Source organism: Hyalella azteca, unplaced genomic scaffold, assembly GCF_000764305.2.
Source record: "Hyalella azteca isolate HAZT.00-mixed unplaced genomic scaffold, Hazt_2.0.2 contig17690, whole genome shotgun sequence".
Taxonomy (NCBI): Eukaryota; Metazoa; Arthropoda; class Malacostraca; order Amphipoda; family Hyalellidae; genus Hyalella; species Hyalella azteca.
In genome coordinates, this window is record NW_025947465.1 from 130,442 (window position 1) to 151,211 (window position 20,770).

Sequence of the window (20,770 nt, forward strand, 5' to 3'; positions counted from 1 at the left end):
TATACTATACTATACTATACTATACTATACTATACTATACTATACTATACTATACTATACTATACAGTACTATACTATACTATACTGCTATACTATCAGGTCTTAGAAAGTTTACCTAACATCAGTACTGCATGTTGAACACTCATTTTCTCTAATTAATTTCTACTCCCCGTTCATTCATTCACACTTTAGGCATTTGCATTAAGTCCCACCCCTACTACCATCACACATGCTTCCCATTCATCTTTTCGTCCATTATGCCGTCAGTATGTCCATGCATGTCTCGTGCGGCTCACACTTACACGTTCTATTACATGACATACTTCCATTCACTCACTCTCATGTTAGACAGATACGCTTTAGCGCACAATGTTAATAATTAATTCTTTCCTGCTGTACTTTGTATTTATATATTTTGTCTTTTTCTTCCTTTCTAAACGTGTCCACATCCCACACCTCCCAGCAAATCATCCGCTGCTGTCCATCTGAGGCAGTCTAACTACACTATTCTGTAACACCTCCAGAGTCCAGTCTGTCAAGTTCGCCATCATTCCATGCAATGACCTACATTCTACACATAACACTATTACTCTATTAGATAATGGATTCTGGAGTCGAGTTACAGGTGCTTAAAACACTCAAATTTTTGTCTCGGTATTTTCGTGAAGAAAAAATGACATGGCTATCTAAGTATGTCTAACTCTAGACGTCTCGGACAAATTTACGGCCGGACTTGCTGCCGGTCTCGCGGCCTACGTCAACTCTAGGTTCTACAAACATTAGCCAATCAGAACCGATTTTTTACAAAGAAACCCTTTCATATGGATGCGACACAGTTCCTACGTCCCCAGCTACTGCATAAGCCTGTCCTCACTTCTACTCCTTGCCCAACATAACCTAGCCAGACCAAATCAACTATAATTGACTGTTGAGAGATATAAAAAGTGCCAGGGCAATGATTTTAAATCGAAAATAATTCTAGCTAGTACGCGGCGGAAATGATCAAATTAATAGCGATCCAGCGTGGCCTCCAAGTTCTGTAGCGCTAATATGGCTGAGAGGTAGCTACTGCATGCAGGATCTGAGTGTTTGCTCTAGTGCAGGGTATTAGAATAGAATAGAAGTGTCGGCACTGAAGAAATAGGCCCATGGCCTGTGCTGTCTGGGCAGGGTGGCCCAGTGGTTAAAGTTCAGAGTACCAGAATTGGCGCAGAGAGGCGCGGGTTCGATCTCAGCTCTGTGCGCCAGTTTCTGGTCAGAATCGGCAAGGAGGCCGGGCGGCTAAGCACAGCAGAATTTGTAGCAGTGAGTTGTGAGTTCGAGACCGCAACAAGCTGTAAATGTTCTGCGATGTTAAGAATCGGCGATAGGCCTACGGCCTAATAAACGCTGAAACCGCTATATTACATATATATTACTATATTACATATACGAAGCTAAAGGCTGTATTACCATTTGCTGCCGCAAAAATTCCCTTGTGATCCATGTGGCGAGCAGAGTAGCCCAGTGGTACCGTTAAGAGTACCAAAATGCGAGCTGTGGGTTCGATCCCAGCTACCTGCAACAGTTCTGGTCAAATCGGCGAGGTGGCCGGACGGTTAAGCACAGCAAAATTGAAGCAGTGAGTGGCGTGTTCGAGACCACAACAAGCTGAGAATATTCTGCGAATATTCCTAAACAAAGCTGACACCACTATATTGGTGCTGTCCTCCTATCTTAATAATAATTTTATTCAAAAAATTTAACAAAATTAACCTACTGGTAGTTTCAAACTACATGCAAAACGTCAATTCCACAAGGAACTTTCCCAATAACCTTCAATTATTGGCAATTTTTAAATCAATTGCTAAACAAAAGATTTCTCACTATTCCCTTGCGTTTTGAATCTATCATTAAGGAAAACTTCATATACAAATGCTGCTAAACAAGATTTGGCTGCTTCTAGACTCTAGTGATAACGTCATCTCCAATTTACAAATGTTCTTCAAATTTCACTTGAAATATAAAAACAATTCAGAACTAATTAGAATGCAAATTTTACAGTAAATATGGTCTGCGATAAAATAATCTCTACTTGAAATAAAAATATGTTAGTTTACGTTAAAGCTATCCGTAAATAACTTTCTGGAGTGTACCGGTGCTGTCTACGTCTAGAAATTTCTGTAGTGGATGACTATCGTTAGCGGCGCGCGCAGAGTGTGACTTGCCTTCGGCTCTTTCGCACGTGCTACAGTAATTTTGTGCGCTCTTGAAATAAGTGACCATCCAACTCCAAAATGTCAGTGATTGGAATCGATTTTGGTGATGAAAGCTGTTACATCGCAGTTGCTCGTCAAGGTGGAATAGAAACGCTGGCCAATGATTACAGTCTTCGTGCAACCCCGTAAGTAAACATTTTAACTCTACTCTACCATGGAGTTGTACCTAGGTACCTAAATTGTGGAGATTGGTGTGTGGTGTGACTGGTGTCAATGTCATTATTATTATAAGACACAAATCAAGATTCTTCTCTTAGAATTGCAGGCTCGCAGCAACTCGAATGCAATATGAATATCAAAGAAGCCTTAAAGCTCAATTTAGCAATGTCCTCTACAAACTACAATAAAATTGTCCCTTCAAAAGGCTTCAATTTTAATTCATGATAGGCTACCATGAATATTGTTTCTGAATTCTGCTCTACCTTCAATCTTCAATGCCACTAACATCATTACATCACCCAACACCCAGACTGTCAGTGTCAGACACCACTATTAAGCTTCTGTGGCCTTCTATAGTTCTATCAAGTATCAAAATAATCTATTTTATAAACAATGCTGAAGCACATCTTTTGAGCACAATTAAAGCAGCTTTGTAAGTTTGTAGTCATTACATAGTGACATATAAGATATATATTGAAGTAATTGAACCTGACAAACATAGTGGCAAAGCAGAGAGTTTTTTAGACTCTACCTCAAGTTCATTTTTGAGTCTTATAAGTAGACCAGTAAAGTATCATGGATACCAGCATTATGGTACATAAGAAATTGATTTAAATCTTGAGAAAATTAGGAAATTAAAAATGAACCGATTCTAAAAAATCTCTGGTTTGCCACTATGCTGACAAATAGTAATTCTGACCAAAATATCATGGTTTTGACTTTTGAGCAATGAGTGGCAAGGTAAGTGCAGTATTTGCTGAGACTCTGAGAGGACCCACTGTGCAGAGAGTGAACGAAGATTTAAAGACCTACGGCGACGCATTATCGGCAAAATTTTCGCCTTTAGAAGATCTTGCCGACACATTTAGATTGAAATTCTTGCATTTAATATATTTCTCAGTCTTCAGCAAACTATTTAGAAAAAAAGTAAGGTTTCCGGTAATCTGTAGACTGTAGGCAAATGCTCACAACAATTTTTTTTTCCTCAGATCCAAATGAAAATTATACATCTGAAAAGGGAAAGAAACTTTTAAAAGAAATACCAAATAAATATAAGTGGATTACAAATAAAAGTGGAAAAGCTATGAATAAATGATAATGACACTAATAAATTTTAAATAGGCCTAATGATAATGATACATTTTAATTAATGGTAGTAATAATTTCTACATAATGATAACAATAAATCATAATAACTACTTAATAATACTTGTCCAAGTAGTATTGCATCACCAAATGCCATTGCAGCTGCCATCCCTAGGCTGACCAGCACTTGACAAATTTTACTATAAGAAGACCAGGAGTTAGGTCACTTAGGTGCAAGACTGCAAGTTAACAATTTCATGTAATTTTTTTTTTCTGTAACAGTAAAATTGTCCTGGTCAGAATGTCTTTTTCATTTGTTTCCAAACACATATAAATCAAATTAAGCTACCAGTTTTTAGTATCAACTCATTTTTAATTTCCTCATCTACTCAAGATTCAAACCAATATCTTGTGTATGATGATGCTGGTATCCATGATACTTAATTGGTCAACTTTTTAGACTTGAAAATTAACTCAAGGAAGTCAGAATTAGCATACATAATATATTGGCTTTAATCTTGAGTAAATGGGAAAATTAAAAATGAACCAATTCTAAAAATTACCAGGTTTTTCACTATGTATGAGGTTGTCAATTTCCCCATTCTGGGATATGTCCCTTTCCCAGGTTACTGATTACCCATTCTGGTAAATTGGGCAGAAGCCACCCTGGCATGGAATATATCTTCTGTTTTGAGTTGTAACTAGAGCTTTCTTACTATTTTCAGATCTATGACCGTCTTGCTAGATAAATAATCTTCTGATCGTTGATGAAATAGCACAATTGGGCTGCAAGATTCCAAATGTATTGAAAATTGGTTACTTTGCAGCTACAAGATTTCATTCATAAGTAGGAAAATTCCAATCTAGAAAGCAGCCTGGCACTCATTAATAGACAAAACGCCTGTGCTTGCAGTTTATTTAATTTCTAATCTTCAAGATTTTATTCAATACGTTTTGTACCGGTATGTTAATGCTGGCACACATGACACTAACTGGCCCAATTGAATGACTATAAGAAATTTCAACTGAAAAGTCTTGTTTGCCATTATGGTCTGGGGCAATTTTGCCTGTTCCTATTGCCTTTATCTAATTTCCTAAGTAAAAGATAAGATAAAAAGCACTCTTTGCCTGTAGTTACTACAAATCTAATAAAATCATTATTTTTACCCACAATTTTTTTTAAATACTGTCTAATATTTAAGACTGGCTATCTCATATCTAACATCATTCCATCAAAGGTGCAAGAAAGAGAAATCCCTGTTGGTGTACTATTCTTGAGGATTTTAGACATGAAATGTTTCCATCTTTATTGAGTATTTGTTTGTTGCCAGAACTATCTAAACCATTATATAATACTCTGTAACAAAAACATAGGTACAGAGGCATTACAAAGGAAAATGTGTTAGCAAGATCATCTGGAAACAGTGATTTTGATGCTTATTTGTTTTTTAAAACCTTCAAATATTTGCTCAAATATTTGAAGGTTTTATTTTTTTTACTCAAATATTTGCATCCCGGATTTTGCAGGAATCTCATGGCTCCAAATATGCAACAACGTGCTGCCACTCTGCTCTGCTATAACATTAGTACAGATACTGTAGTTAACTCATGCCATATGTTAATAAAAACTATTTAATACTGGCTAAACCTATGATTTTTGGGCTTGTTTACCACATAATAACTATAAAGCTGTTTTGATCTTGTTCGAAAGTTGCAGTTTTGTTTAATTTACAAAATAGTCCATTTCTATTGATGTTTGGTGACTATTGGTTGTTGCCTCTTGCAGGGCATTGAATTCAGTAGTAAATTTTCAGCTCCAAAAAATGACAGCAATGCTTTATGGCTAAAAAAAAAGGAAGTTGATAGGTTATTGTAACAGTGCTGGGAATTCTAGTAATGTCAGTCTAATTATCCAGAAGGTATTTTTACAAACTGAGAAGTTCATTCATTGAGTTGGTTGTTATGGCAATTCCTTGTAATGGCTAACCGATTATATATTAGAGTTCTTAATCACAATTCTGATTCATAGCTCGTAGGTGGTGGTCTCCTTATAACTTGAGGAACTTTGTTCCTGCCACAGCCAACCTCTAAGGCATTGTTGCAGGCAGGATCAAAAAGTTGTTGGTGTTTTGGTCAGATTAGAAAGATTATATATAAACATCACAACAATAATGAGATGCACTGTATAAACTATGTCAAATTAGAAGAAATTAACCAAAATGCAGAGTCTATCTTAATGAGCATGTTGTAGCTTCAATGAAGTTCTCTGGTACAAAGAAGAGAATAGTATTTAAAAGTTATTTAAACTGATGATGGTTGCTGATTTGACAAAGTTGACTTGTGTTATTTGTGTATATACTGTATGTAAGAAATGAAGGGTAAAGCAGATTGGGTAATTACATTGCTTCAATATTTTTATTTAGTGATGGGGTTACAATGATTCAAGATTTTACCTCTTCTTCATGCTTGTGTAATTCCTTTGCTGTAGTTATATTGATGGTGTATAATACTTCAATAAATTAAATTCTCAGTCCCAAGCTTCTAAGACACGCACCATACCAAGTTTAAAAGAATATTACTCAGTACTCACTGCAGTGAGTGACAAGGAGCGCATTTTCATGTTGACAAGAAAAGCTGTTGAAAGTGCTGGGAATTCTAGTAATGTCAGTCTAATTATCCAGAAGGTATTCTACAAACTGAGAAGTTCATTCATTGAGTTGGTTGTTATGGCAATTCCTTGTAATGGCTAACCGATTATATATTAGAGTTCTTAATCACAATTCTGATTCATAGCTCGTAGGTGGTGGTCTCCTTATAACTTGAGGAACTTGGTTCCTGCCACAGCCAACCTCTAAGGCATTGTTGCAGGCAGGATCAAAAAGTTGGTTGTGTTTTGGTCTGATTAGAATGATTATATATAAACATCACAACAATAATGAGATGCACTGTATAAACTATGTCAAATTAGAAGAAATTAACCAAAATGCAGAGCCTATCTTCATGAGCATGTTGTAGCTTCAATGAAGTTCTCTGGTACAAAGAAGAGAATAGTATTTAAAAGTTATTTAAACTGATGATGGTTGCTGATTTGACAAAGTTGACTTGTGTTATTTGTGTATGTATGTAAGAAATGAAGGGTAAAGCAGATTGGGTAATTACATTGCTTCAATATTTTTATTTAGTGATGGGGTTACAATGATTCAAGATTTTACCTCTTCTTCATGCTTGTGTAATTCCTTTGCTGTAGTTATATTGATGGTGTATAATACTTCAATAAATTAAATTCTCAGTCCCAAGCTTCTAAGACACGCACCATACCAAGTTTAAAAGAATATTACTCAGTACTCACTGCAGTGAGTGATAAGGAGCGCATTTTCTTGTTGACAAGATAAGCTGTTGATTAAGTCATGGACGGACAGACAGACGGACGGAATGACATGATGAGCACAATAGGGCATTTTTTCCATAAATGAGAAAATGCGCTAAAAATATGTAGGTATAAGTAATGATATGGCGTAAGAACTGTGTTTTTAAAATAAAAAACTAACTCTCTTGTATAAAAACACATGACCGAGGAGAAAGCCAGTCTTTTGTTTTGGTCTTTCCATAAATTGTATTTAATATAGTTGTTCAGGGTAAATTAATCTTAGTTTTTGATATTTAATACCTATCTTACAAGTATAAACAAATTGGAAGAAATCAAAGATGAATTGGGTTTAAAAATCATACTTGAAGACTTGGATTTTTTAATAATTGTATAAAATCTGAATCTTCTTAATGAAGTTTGATAATGAATGAGAGATTGCATTGATTTTCAGTCATGGTATTCCATTTTTAACTGAAAACTAGTTGCTAAATTATTGTTGCAGTTGCTTGAATATTCGATCATTTCAAATCTGAAATTCTTGTGAAGAGAGCAGTTTTCCCTATCCACTGTGTTAATGTGCCTGAATTTATAAAAATATATCCAAGTAATACACCAGAGTTAGATTTGGTGCTAAAGATCTTTATCAGGCATTTGTCTATTAATTCATCCTGACAAGTATGTTTAGAAACAAATCTATGAGATATTTCTTGGAATAAATCCTCAAAAATACTGTTAAAATTTTGTACCTAATAATGTAAAGTGCCTGAAAGTTTGTGCCTGCAGCATTTTGTTCAAGAAAGAAAATAAAGATGGTACCTTTCGTACAAGAAATGTGAAGCATTAGGAAGTTCGGCTATTGAGGCAGTCGAGAATGCGGGCAAATGCAGGGGATGCATTGCACAACTGCTTATCGCAACAAAAAGTGCCCGTTTGAAATTTTGTTCTTGCGGCATTTCACTACTGACCATCATCGAATTGATAAATTTCATTTTTGGGCATATTTGTTACTCAGAAAACTTTCTGGCTGCGTTGTCATTAGCAGATTTCGTTAAAATAACAATGGATTACGTGATTGCTACTAGCTCAACATTCGTCAGCTAACGAGAACAAGTGATTCCTTGACCAGGAAATGTTCGCCAAGCAGCGTTAATGTTTGAACATTTCAAAGTCAGTTACTACTCCAAGACTAATTACTTACAAATTTAATCTAATGTGACCATGATTCATAAACATGGGAAGTTAGTTGCTTGAGCGACTTATGAGTCATTCCCTAGCGCAAGCCAAGTTTTTATGTTGACTCAAGTGTGTGGCACCGAATCATCGTATTGGTGATTCCGCATTAAAATAACATTTTATCTGTAATTAGTAATTATTCATATGTCTTGCATGAATTTATTATGTTCATTCATTTGTTCAGCTGTTGACAAGATCGTCTTTATCTAGTTGTTTCGACAATTTTGTTTGAGTTGCTGTTACTCGATGAAAATAGTCGTGCGCAATTCGTATTTATGGGTTTTGAACCAAATCTACCGCAGTGCATTCGAGTTATCAACCTGCCTAGTGCCGCTGTGTATCCGAGTTAGCAACCTGCTGCTATGTAACCCAGTAAGCAACCTGCAGCAGTGTATCCGTGCTCGCAACCTCCTGCAATGTATCAGAGTTAGCTGAATCCATGGAGCTTTTACTTCGGTAGAGCTGCTCCAGTAAGGAGTTGGGTTCTTTGCGGTGATGTCACAAGAGGCGTTGCCACCTCCCACGCATTCCTGTTATTGGTGCGACTGTGGGTGATGCCGCTGCTGTTCTCGTTGTTGCTGCTACTATTACTACTCCTGCATTTTTTATTATGTTATTATTGTATCGTATCCTATTGCTTGTGTGGGATATGTTGTCAGCACCAGCTGTGACGCGTTGAAACTTCATCAAATTTTTAGCCACGCAGCTAAGCGTCGTCTCGTTACCGCCGAGCTCGTTTTGGTTACCGTACAAGGAAGTCATGATCGGTCGCTTGATTACCGATTCTCTCTGCTCAGTTGAGGCTATGGGGTTATGCTGCTGCTTTTTTTCTTTATTTGAATTTGATATATATAATATCTTGAAATTCTTGCCTTGGTAATGACTCCGGTATTATTTTCATTGAAAATCGCCCACCAAAAATGGCATTGATTTCAAACCTTTCAATAAATTTTACTTGAAAATATGCTGAAGCGGGAAAGCTAGAACGGGGTTCTATTATTCCTATAAACATTTTCGTATCTATGACTGGCTTGCGTTTGAAAAAATGTTGCGTTTGTGCTGAGAGGGCTGATATTTCTGTCCGACCGAAATTAATTCATTAACTTCAGCTTGATTAAGTTGGGTGTCGAAATGTGAAATTATTATAATTAAATACTTTCTATCCGACGAGTTTTAATAGTTCTGGTTTAATTTGTAAGTGAATTTCAGTGTTGCTTCAGCCAAGTTTATTATGGCCCAAATTTCATCAGTTATGCAGTTGAATTTCATTTTTTATATTTCGATATAATTCTAATTGATTTTTGGCCTCTTTTCTCAGCTTTCATGTCTCAATTTAAATTCGCTTTGTCTCGTTTAAATTCGTTTCATTTCAGTTGAATTCATTTCGTTCCATTTAAATTCGTTTCATTTCATTTCGCGTCATTTCATTTTAATTGGTTTTATTTCATTAAAATTCGTTTCGATGCAATTAGAAATTTATGAATCCAGTTCATCGCATTCATTAACCGATATCTTTTAGTATTAAAGAAGTACACACAAATGTTACTATATACCTATGTATATATATATGTTACTTCACTATTTCGGACAAGCATTGCAAATGACGCGCTGAACTCCTAGCACGAGCGCAGCTGCAGCCCTCGGTCGAAAGGTTACGAACTTTCCGCCTCCCGGCCACCTGCGCTCACATTGTTGCATAAAGCCTCGGTTCTTGACGGGTTACCCCTTTATTTATTATTGAATTCGCCGACTTATTTTTAAAATTAATATAGAATTAGCTCTTCCTTGCAATAGTAAATACCCCTGAGAGAAATGTGCTAAGATTCTTGTACACGTAGCAGTCGCTTGGCAAGGCCATGCGCGAGGCCTGTGTTGCGAGTCTCCGAAGCGGTATGAGTCACGGCGTGTTTTGCGACCGCCTCCTCGCGGTACTCGCGACATGAATTTGACGGATGAACATTGACTTCTTCTGATACTTGGCTCACTAGATTAGTCGCTAAATTGTTGTCGTAGTTACTTGAATATTCGATCATAATGATCATTGAGATAATTCAGTTGATCTTGGCAAGTTTATCTTAATTTTCAAGAAACTTTGTTCGAATTCTAGTATAGAAGAGAGTGACAGCATATTGAAACTATATCATCGGAACGGGCACTAATGAAACGGATATCATCAGAATTTATTCTGAAGTGCGATCGAATGATTTGCTTATATTTGTCAACGACTTTTTGCCTTGCTATATAATGCCCGATCAACCTCCAACTTGTCTTGAATAACGCCTTATTAGGCTGTTTTATTTGTAATGGCATGCAAATTTGGCTATTCGGGACGAAAAAGACGTATTAAAAGCGAATTTTTTTACAGATCATGCGTCGCTTTCACCGAGAAGAACCGCGTGATGGGCGTAGCTGCGCTGAACCAGACCACAACAAACATGAAGAACACAGTCAGTCACTTCAAGCATCTCATCGGCAAAAAATACAGGTTTGTAAGACAGCGTACAGAAGCTAAATCATGTTATTTCTGATTCATCTCTTATCAATTCGCTTATGTCCTGTCTTGATCTGTATTTAAATACATCGTAAATTTTTTAGATATCAGCGTGGGTACGAAACCATGCTTAGATTTTTAGTTCAAAGGGAACTATTTTTTTCATAGTGAGCTTCTCATTTGTCAAAAATATTGTACTACGGAAGATACAAATTGCGGACCCACACCTTGCGTTGATGTTGTGTCTAGTAAACGGTATTCAGATGTCCATGTACGATTCATACTCGGCATATGGCAGAGCGTTGAATTCCTAATATATTTTCAGACATGAGATTTTCTCCTCGTCAATAAAAAAAACGGGTCATTCATTAATCCTTCAATTATCTCAAGAATTTCGTCACGGTGTTGCAATCCTTGAATGACTTTACAAATGTGCTGTGCCTTCATCACAAAAGGTTTTTTCTCTTATACCATTGGTAGATCTTGTGTATGTAGTTAAATTCTCGTCATTAATATGAAACATGAATTTTTTCACTCTGTTGCAAGAAGACAAAATAATCTCGTTATAATGTGCGATAATTTAAATCGTGTTCATTTCAGGGATCCTCGAGTACAAGAGATGATTGCTAGCCTTCCATACACGGTGGTGGAGACTAACCAAGGCAACATTGGCATCAAAGTTCGTTACCAGAATGAAGAGAGAATCTTTACCCCCACCGAAATTACTTCGATGCTCTTCACTAAGCTCAAGATCCTCGCCGAATCTGCTCTTGACATCAAAGTCAACGACGTTGTTATCGGAGTTAGTAGTAATCCTTTGTGGCATTGTTATCCCGATCGTGATACTAATTTGTCTACAAAGATCTGCAATTTTATATTCACAAGGTTCTTTCATTTTAGCTTGAGTTCATTCTTATCTTAGCTAAGCATGTTTTTACGGTATATCTTAACGTATGAAAATAGGCACGTTTGATTTTGTTAGAAACGTTTACATGCAAGCTATTTGTGGCGAATTTAATTTAATATAATGAACGTCTCGATGTGAATGATTTTTGGATTACTGCTAACTCTATCTTGCTTTACATTGTTGTGTGACTATATAAAGACAAAATTTTTCGTTGTGCTTACGTTTATTTTCCATTATGCTTACGTATTTCGTTGTGCTTGCGCAGGTACCAAGTTATTTTGATGACATATCGCGACACGCGCTGCTGATGGCTGCTCAGGGCGCTGGTCTTAACGTCCTGCGGCTTCTCAACGAGACGTGCGCCACGGCCCTCAACTATGGCATCTACAAGCAAGACCTTCCTCCCCTTGAAGAAAAACCTCGGAATATTATCTTCGTCGATTGCGGATTTTCTTCCCTCCAGGTAAGAATAACTAATGAAAATCCCTTGACTATATGACTGCCGAAAGTTATCAACCTGGCAGCCGTGGTATTTGCTGGAAGTGGTCAGAAGCTGTTGACGTTTTGCAAAAGATGTTAGCCCCTAATTCATTTCTAAGGTCTGAAAATTTGTTTACTGGACAATATTGATATAATCACTGTTATTAATATATTTGGAAATATGTGTTCTAACTCGTGGCGACTTATTTATGCTACCTAATTTCAGATACCTTCGAAGTAATTTTGAGAATGAATTATAAGAATGACTGGATTCGTAGGGTAATGAAACTTGTGGTGTGGTTCTTCCATGTTGATCTCTTCTTGTTCAGGTGTTTGCAACGGCGTTCAATAAAGGCAAACTGAAGATGCTTGCTACAGCGTCGGACCCAAACATTGGTGGCCGCGAGTTTGATAACATAATTGCCAAAAAGTTCTCAGACCATTTCAAAAAGCAATACAAAGTAGATGCAACTACGAACAAAAAGGCCTGGGCCAAACTATTGTCCGAGGTAGAGAAACTCAAGAAGCAAATGTCGGCAAATTCCACCCAGCTTCCCATCAACATTGAGTGCTTCATGGATGATAAAGATGTCAGTGGCAGAATGGACAGGTCAGTGTCTCTTGGTTGGTAACTTCACAACCTAATGCTTATGAAGAAATTGCGTTTTCTAGATTGTCTCCAATATTATTGATGGAAACAATTTCAAATGTTTATTTGAAAATAGTTGGTGTTTAGACGTTATTAATATGCGTATATACAAAATTATTGACTGATTCTAAAAATTCTAATTTTTATTGGTGTTCATGGTGCATAGCAGATACTAATCAATTCTGTAATGTTGTGTTCAATATGCCGAGCGGAGTTTGAGGAGCTTGCCGTGATCGCCATTTGTAATGTTTTGCTCAATATGCAGAGCGGAGTTCGAGGAGCTTGCCGTGAATGCCATTTATAATGTTGTGTTCAATATGCCGAGCGGAGTTCGAGGAGCTTGCCGTGAACGCCATTTGTAATGTTGTGTTCAATATGCCGAGCGGAGTTCGAGGAGCTTGCCGTGAACGCCATTTGTAATGTTGTGCTCAATATGCAGAGCGGAGTTCGAGGAGCTTGCCGTGAATGCCATTTATAATGTTGTGCTCAATATGCAGAGCGGAGTTCGAAGATCTTGCAGTGAACGCCATGGCGCGCGTGGAGAAGACGCTGACCGCATGCCTGCGCGACAGCGGCCTGCGACTGGAGGACATCCACAGCGTCGAGATCGTGGGTGGCTCCAGCCGCGTGCCCGCCATCAAGCGGCTCATTGAGAAGGTCTTCCATCAGACGCCCTCCACCACCCTCAACCAAGACGAGGCTGTCGCCAGGGGCTGTGCTCTGCAGTGTGCCATGTTGTCACCAGCTTTCAAGGTGATTGTCATCAAGTGTAATAGTCGTCAATGATCATGAAATTTATCTAGGGATTGTTCACTTTGTTTTTGTCATAAAATTTCCATAAAAAAGCCATCATAAAATTTACTATATTGTTTTCCATGAAAATTATGCTCTAATTACCGGAAGCTACAAAAAATTTTAAGGTTACAAGCACCTAGGTATTTTGATTAACTGAATCGAGACATGGTTTGTTATTTTCCTTCTGCACCCGCCTGCCGGTGCGCGTGTAGTTCTTTGAATTCAGCCTTACAGTGGGAAATGCACTTGTCTATCTCTTGATTTGACCGAGAACTCCACACCATCAAAAAATATTTTTCAATGAGAATGATATTCTGTTGTGTTTACTTGAGCCGGCTGTTACAACTGATTCGGAATTTGCAGGTGCGCGAATTCAGTATTCAAGACGTACAACCGTACACGATCAGACTGTTGTGGCAGGACGAAACAGGACAGAAAGGCGACATGGATGTTTTCCCTAAGAATCATCAGGTGAGAAACCGAAGGCAGATCATTCAATATTACATGATTGTGTAACCAGGCCATCGGGATCAATGCAATTTTGTAAGCTCTTGCTGCTTGTGGCGGACTATTTTGAGAGTACCGATACAAGTCAGCATTTCTAAATGGCCTTTATTGTGTTTCATGGCCATTTTTCCTTTAGTTGCATGCTATACTTTTCTCGGACTTCTTATGGTCATGTTGCTAATGAATCATTGATGTGATTGAACCTGCAAATATGCCTTAATGTACGTTTGCTTTCAGTTCATTCTTCCTTCGTAGGTTGCAGTTGTTCTATACTACTATACTATGATCATCCTTTCTTATTGTCTTTGCCCGTTTCTTAGGTTCCATTCTCGAAATTGCTGACGTTCTTCCGGCGCAGCCCGTTCACGCTCCAGGCTGAGTACTCGAGCGCCGACTACCCCGGCCAAGACAGATTCATAGCTTCGTACACAATCAACGATGTCGCTCCTAATGCCGACGGGGGCAGTCAGAAGGTCAGTGACGCCTCAGTACAAGAAAAAAATTTAAAATGTATTAAAATGTCCCGTACTGTTGAAACAATACAAATTACGTAGGCTGAGACAGGTACTTCTTTTCAAACAGTGTCCACTCTTGAAATCTAAAACAAAAAGTAGCTATAGAACTGCAATCTTGCAATGTAAGTCTGAAACAGGCCTGAATTCAATGAACTCAGTTTTCTATCCCGAGTCTGTGATGCGACAACAACAGACCAGTTTTCACGAACGAATCTAGTTAACCATCAAAAAGTTTGTTGCTGCTAAATTCAGCAGTAACTTCTCAGTTTATTGTCTAATATATTGTTTCTTGCCCACTGAAAGGTGCTGAAGTTAAATGCTGACTCCAAATAATCAACAAGTCGAAGCGAGTTTCGTTTCTTATGTCACCATGTTATCGGGCAGGTAAAAGTGAAGGTGCGCGTGAATATCCATGGCAATTTCCTGGTTGCCAGCGCCAGCCTTACGAAGAAGGAAGAGGTTCTTGTGGAGGAACAGGATGCTGGCGACGCCACGCCAATGGAAACTGATGACAAGAAGGTAACACAATTATGCTAGAATTATGAAATTCGCTTTTCTTCAACTTTTCGATTTTCATCAAGCTAGCATTGCTTTCTTTTAGGTTACTAACTTATTTCATGTTTTTTTTTTCAGCAATGGGTAAGTTTACTACAACGATGTGGAAGAATTACGATCCTAATTTTGGTAATTTTTCATGTAAGATATAAATGGGACTAAAAATATTGAGCTCTCACTTCCCCTATTCTCCACACGACTATTACATGCTGTAAATGTTTGTTATTGAAGTTTTTCAAATCAATCTATTCTTAGTTCTTATTTTAATTATCTATTCATATGATCGGTTGAGACTGGTCCTCGACTTTTTTTTTTTTTTGCATATTACATATTTCATATGATTATAACCTCGGCTTGTTATTTTTTGCTTATTGGTTCATCACCTTAAAAAACGAATAGAAGCCTGACAATGTTCTGAATGTGTATTTTGATGTCAGACTGCAACGAAGAATGGTGAAGGGTCTTCCGAAGAAGCCAAGGAAGACGAACAGGCTCCTGGTGCACCTGCTGACGCTGCGCCTGCCTCCGACGCACCTGCTGCCCCTGAGGTGAGCTTAAGTTTACTATGTTAGTGTTGCTGTGACTATTGAGAGAGCTTTGTTCGAGCATCGAGTTCCGAGCATTGCATTATTTTGCGACAAGTTTTGCAGGCAAATTATACAATTCTGTATTACCTACTTCTCATTAAACTTGATCTCAGACTCTGGCTTCGGAAGACAATGGCTCGTTGACAATATATCCCTGATAACTTATTGTTTAAATGTTTCCCACTTTTATAATGTGAATTCATCTTGTTAATTTTAGTGATGTTGGTGCTATGTAGAATTACGAATTATTATCATCTGAAATGTGTCCATTCATCTGCAATGCGTGTGCATATTACATATTTCATGTGATTATAATTTTGTACTAAATCGTTATTAATGAAGCTATTGCTCCGTTTGATAATTGTTTTCTATAAATTTTCTCGTTGTCTTTTGATTTAATCGAGAATTTTTTAATTTTAATTTGATTAATTTTATTTGATTTAATCTCAAGACGTTATTAATGTCTTGTTTGTAGCTATGATCGATTGGAAATTTTCTGTGGTTTCTTTGTGAAAGATGAAGAATAGGAAACAGCGTACCGAATTACGTCATTTATTTTTTGCTTTGGGGCTTGGGCTGCTGCCTAACCTGAGGCGGCTCTCCAGAGTGACAGGGGCCTGCTGTCCAATACAAATAATAAGGATTCTAACCGTAAATATGTTAGCAGGCAACCGAGAAGAAAAGTGCGGGCCCTAAGAAAGTCTCTCGCACCGTGGACTTGCCTCTTGATACTATCAGCCATGCACCCACCGCTGGTGATATCAACCAGCTTTTTGAGAGTGAAAGCAAGATGGCAGCCAGCGACAAGCTCGAAAATGAACGCATCAATGCCAAGGTGACTTAGTTTGGGGTCTCAAATTGTTATTCTTTCATTTGATTATTTATCGTTTGCAGGATGATTGCAATAGCTGTTTGTTGATCTTCAATACAAAATAAGATTTTTTTCTTGATTTTCCACAGCTTTTGCTGGCTGGTTATTTTTTAAATTAATAATCTGCAATGCATTCGTTATTTTTACTATATTCTAATAATAAATAATTTCAAAAAGATGTGGCTTAAAAATATGTGTGCCAGATCCAAAATATAAGTTTTTAATGTATTGGGAATGATTACAAAATACTCACTCTTTGAGACTTGAAATTTTTATAGCATGGTGAACTATCGAGTACTTGTAATTACTGAGCTAGCATTTTAAAGCAAAGCTTATTCAATCGCCGATGCAGGCCGTCTGAAATTCAGCGTGATCCAAAAGTCTTGTGGTGATCGATTAAATTACAACTTCTGCCCCTATCCGTTCACGAACATAACCTTTCAGTGAAATGCATTAGATTTCATATTAAAACTGCGTTCGGTGTAGTCTTGAGAAAGATGGAACATTTCAATGTTGAAAAGTTAGCTCGATCGGTGTGAAACATCACTCAAATAAAAAAATGCTTGTGCATAAGAGTTAGTTCTAGGCATTTCATTTCACATGCTTGAATAGGCACGTATAATTTTTCCTCAGAATGCTGTTGAGGAGTACGTGTATGATTTGCGCTCGAAGCTGTTTGAGGAGCTGGAGGCGTTCGTGGCCGAGGAGGACAGAACTGCTTTGAGTCGCAACCTCGAGGAGACAGAAAACTGGCTCTACGAAGACGGCGAGGACTGCCAAAAGCAGGTCTACGTCGATAAACTGGATGAGCTCAAGGTTCGTTCTTGTTGAGGAAATTGGCTACGATATTTGAGTTGAATTTGTCAAGTTCAGGCAAAGACGAGAGACCAAAATTTATTGTATGTCTAACGACTAAGTAATTTCTATTGTTTGACATACCGTGGGCCACTCAATGGTAATTAACAGTTGGGTGCTCAAATGATTTCCTACTGATAAACATGATTCAGACTTGGCACCAAACAATTATTCCTGCAGTAAAACAATCTTGTTACGACTTCTAGACGCAATAAACTGTCCCGAAGAAAATCCGTTACCTTTTACAAGGCCCCGTTTTGTGTCTGTTACATTCATTTTAGTTGAGTTATATTGTTTTTTGTATTCCAAGTATGAAAGCAAATTCATAATGATAAACGAATTAAGAACGATTCTGTATAATTGATCTGAGAGACGCTAGTTACGTACGGTTCCAAGAATAATTTTCAGATTCAATCAGGAAACATGGCTTTGAATTTGTGCTACCAGGTAAGGTATCTTCTATATGCTCGGATTTTACATTCAATTCTCGAGCTCTTAAGTTTTTTTAATTGATTATTTTGGTGATTCATTCTGTTGCTGTCTTGCTGAATTTTTGTTTGATCTTCTATTATTCATTGTTCTTTGGTGATAACGGTTATTATTTTCCCCAGAAATATGGCGAACCAATCAAAGAGCGAAGGCGCGAACGATTGGAACTGCCTGGTGCATTTGAGGCGTTGATGTCGGCCATCCAACTTGCGAACAAAGTCTGCGACCAATTCGCGGCGGGCGACGAGAAATTTGATCACCTCGATAGCGCTGAGGTTGAGAAAGTGCAGAAGGCTAGCAGTGAGAAGTTGGCATGGACTGAGCAACAAATGGGGGCTGTGAAGGCTACTTCCAACTTCGAAGCTGTACCGATCACCAGCTCACAAGTTCGCTCAGAGTTGTCCGCTTTCGAACATTTGGTTAGACCAATTATCAACAAGCCAAAGCCCAAACCCAAGGTACGTATGAAAGCTTATGTGGACTTTTCTAGATTGCGTCAACACTAGCACGTTTTCAATGCCCAATGTTTTAATACTGTATCAGGACAATTTTTAGCTGTTTTAAGAACTATATCAACTGTTTTCAATGTTGAACGGCTCACCAATGTAAAAACGAGTTGGCTAAAAACTGTCCATCAAGATTTTTTTTATTATCTGTCTATTGTCTTAGAGTCTACAGATGCAGGTTCTTACTTTCCCTGAGGCCGGGCATTGAAAGTGGTATTACTAGAATTGTCTAAAGCTTAATTGATACTATTTAGATGTTTTTAAAAGAGCCGTAGACCTGAATCTTTCATGACCTTGTTTAACCATTGATATTCTGGATTTGCAGGCACCTACTCCTCCTCCAGTGGAGAAGACAGAAGAAAACGCCGCTAATACTGAACATCAGGAAGAGGATCAGAAAACAAATGGCCCTAGCGAGGATCCAAGCAAAGGCGCCAATGAACAACCCATGGACGTCGACTAAACTTATTCTCTTCTAGCTTGAATTAGCTCCTTAGCTTTTTAATTTACGATGACCGCACATTGGATTATAGTGGCTAGGCATGACCGCGAGACTCTGTCGTTGCATGTTGATTGCTCTTCAAAGCGAGCTCTGCCTGGATGCCCTGGGCTGAGCTTATTGTCTTTAAGCATCGTTGCGGTTTTTTGCTGCGGTCATCATGTGAACGTCGAAACAAACCTGGAACTCTGTTCAGTGTTGTAATTGGCCGAGTTCAGATTAGATTAAATTATCTTGTAATGTTACATATTACTAGGAGTTATGCTAAGCTTTTCCTCAGGCGAGGTCGATCAACTTCCATCGTCGTTCATTTTGTTTTGTCCCAACGGCAATCAGATTGTTGGATTTTCTGTTCGCCTAGGATTTAGTGGGGTATTTATTGCACTTCACGTAGAGTCGCCATCTATCCGAGTATCTTCTATCTCTGTCCAGATGGATTATATTCGTCACTCCTAATGAAATTGAGCCTGCGCTCGTATTCCTTATAAAGCTTGCATTTGATTATTAGCTGTCGGGTTGTGCAGAGATTAGTGACTGTATGTTTTCTTCCATTGACGTTTTCAAGGCACTCTTTCTTCTTTAGTTCAAGGCAGTGTTTCTCATGATTTTTTCTCATGGTTATTGCCAAGAGACTTGAACTTGGAATAATTTCAGGTGAGAGAGAAACATTCGTGGACAACTTATTTTATGATCGCATTTCTTTAGATCGATTATATTTGATGACAATACTTGTACGATTGCACATCTTATTTGCAGTATTCGATTTATGACTTCCCATTGCCAAAATTTGAGTTTTGTTTCTAAAATTCTGTATTCTTGTTTTGTTCGAGGTGTTTATTTAACTAATATCGTTCATCTAACCTTGCCCTCTACCTTGAGTGGAGAATTTTAGCTTATTTACGTTGTAGCGCTGAAATTTTCATGTCAGCAAGGGTATAGTGAAATTGTTCATCATCTTTTTGTAAAAGTATTTCGTGTTATTAGTCTCTTCACTTAGGATCCTTCACGTAAACGTTCAACAATTAGCTTGCCAATGCCGATCTCCTAGAAATGCTGACATCTTTCAGTGTAGTACCTTCAGCTGCACATTCATTTTCGTCGGCCATCTTCAACTACATTCTAATTCGATTCGAAATAGTGGACGATTGAGCCACAGGAATGAAGCTGGCCTGCTTGCCCGAGTGTTTGATGCAACAACAACAGGCCAGTTTTCACGAACGAATCTAGTTAACCATCAAAAAGTTTGTCATTATTTCGTTTCTTTACTTGGTTCTTGCTTGTTACACTAACTATCAATGTTGGAGAACCTGAAATAAAATTGATTGGTTCTTATCTGTATTTACAGCGTTTAAATTTGCTCGTATGTCATTTATGTGTACTGGACTGACGACATCACTCCAGCGTTGATGTCACCTGATAGTAATCATTCCAATGATCCGCTTGGCTCGCTTAACTGAATAAATCAACGCATTCATTCACTTTAATTCTCTAACCTTCGCTGAATCGTGTGGCGCTTATTTATACATTACCTTGCTGCTTTTTCTCGAATTAACGTTCCCCCAGTAATCATATTAAACTAATCTGTCGAAGAAGTTTGCTGCAAGGCGATAGTCAATTCTTCAATGATAGCACCTGAATTTATACGTGCGATTGTTCAATTGGGATTCGTCCCAAAGTAGCTGCTATGTGATTATATATGATTATTGTTGAGCATCATGCGTAGCCGTGAATTTGAAATTAGTGCTTCGCTTCAGTCAAATAATATAAAGACATTTTCCTAAGTTCCAGCTTGAAGTATCGGAGTTAGTGCTCTTGGAAAGATGTTCTATACATTATCCCGTCGATAGAAAATTCGCGCCTACCAACTGAATTTCGGGGTTCGATCAAGTTGTTCGAAATATACCGCTGGTAGCCTGGTGCACTAACTTTTCGGCGCTGATAACGAACGACTTCTTGCTAGA

At 37.9% G+C, this 20,770-nt stretch overlaps 1 protein-coding gene across 2 annotated transcripts; it reads left to right on the top strand.

The window, feature by feature from the left end:
- The first annotated feature begins 2,140 nt into the window (after window positions 1-2,140).
- On the top strand, window positions 2,141-20,283 carry LOC108678203 (97 kDa heat shock protein). Of its 2 annotated transcripts, none has more exons than XM_018166565.2 (14): window positions 2,141-2,383; window positions 10,469-10,588; window positions 11,195-11,396; window positions 11,767-11,964; window positions 12,311-12,591; window positions 13,128-13,383; window positions 13,789-13,896; window positions 14,253-14,405; window positions 14,832-14,966; window positions 15,440-15,550; window positions 16,254-16,424; window positions 17,094-17,276; window positions 17,927-18,262; window positions 18,636-20,283. In XM_018166565.2, exons 1-14 carry the CDS (start codon window positions 2,277-2,279, stop codon window positions 18,771-18,773), a joined length of 2,499 nt encoding a protein of 832 aa, XP_018022054.1. In that variant the 5' UTR covers window positions 2,141-2,276; the 3' UTR covers window positions 18,774-20,283. The 2 variants fall into 2 exon arrangements, with proteins under 2 accessions (XP_018022054.1, XP_018022055.1); XM_018166566.2 differs by having other exon boundaries at window positions 16,257-16,424.
- Window positions 20,284-20,770: the final 487 nt, after the last annotated feature.

Excerpts from the sequence above, each read along its gene's own strand:
- LOC108678203 (XM_018166565.2), top strand. The coding sequence starts at position 2,277 with ATGTCAGTGATTGGAATCGATTTTGGTGATGAAAGCTGTTACATCGCA. Across the intron at positions 10,589-11,194 it reads CTCATCGGCAAAAAATACAG|GGATCCTCGAGTACAAGAGA; the intron begins GTTTGTAAGACA and ends TGTTCATTTCAG. Across the intron at positions 11,397-11,766 it reads TCAACGACGTTGTTATCGGA|GTACCAAGTTATTTTGATGA; the intron begins GTTAGTAGTAAT and ends GTGCTTGCGCAG.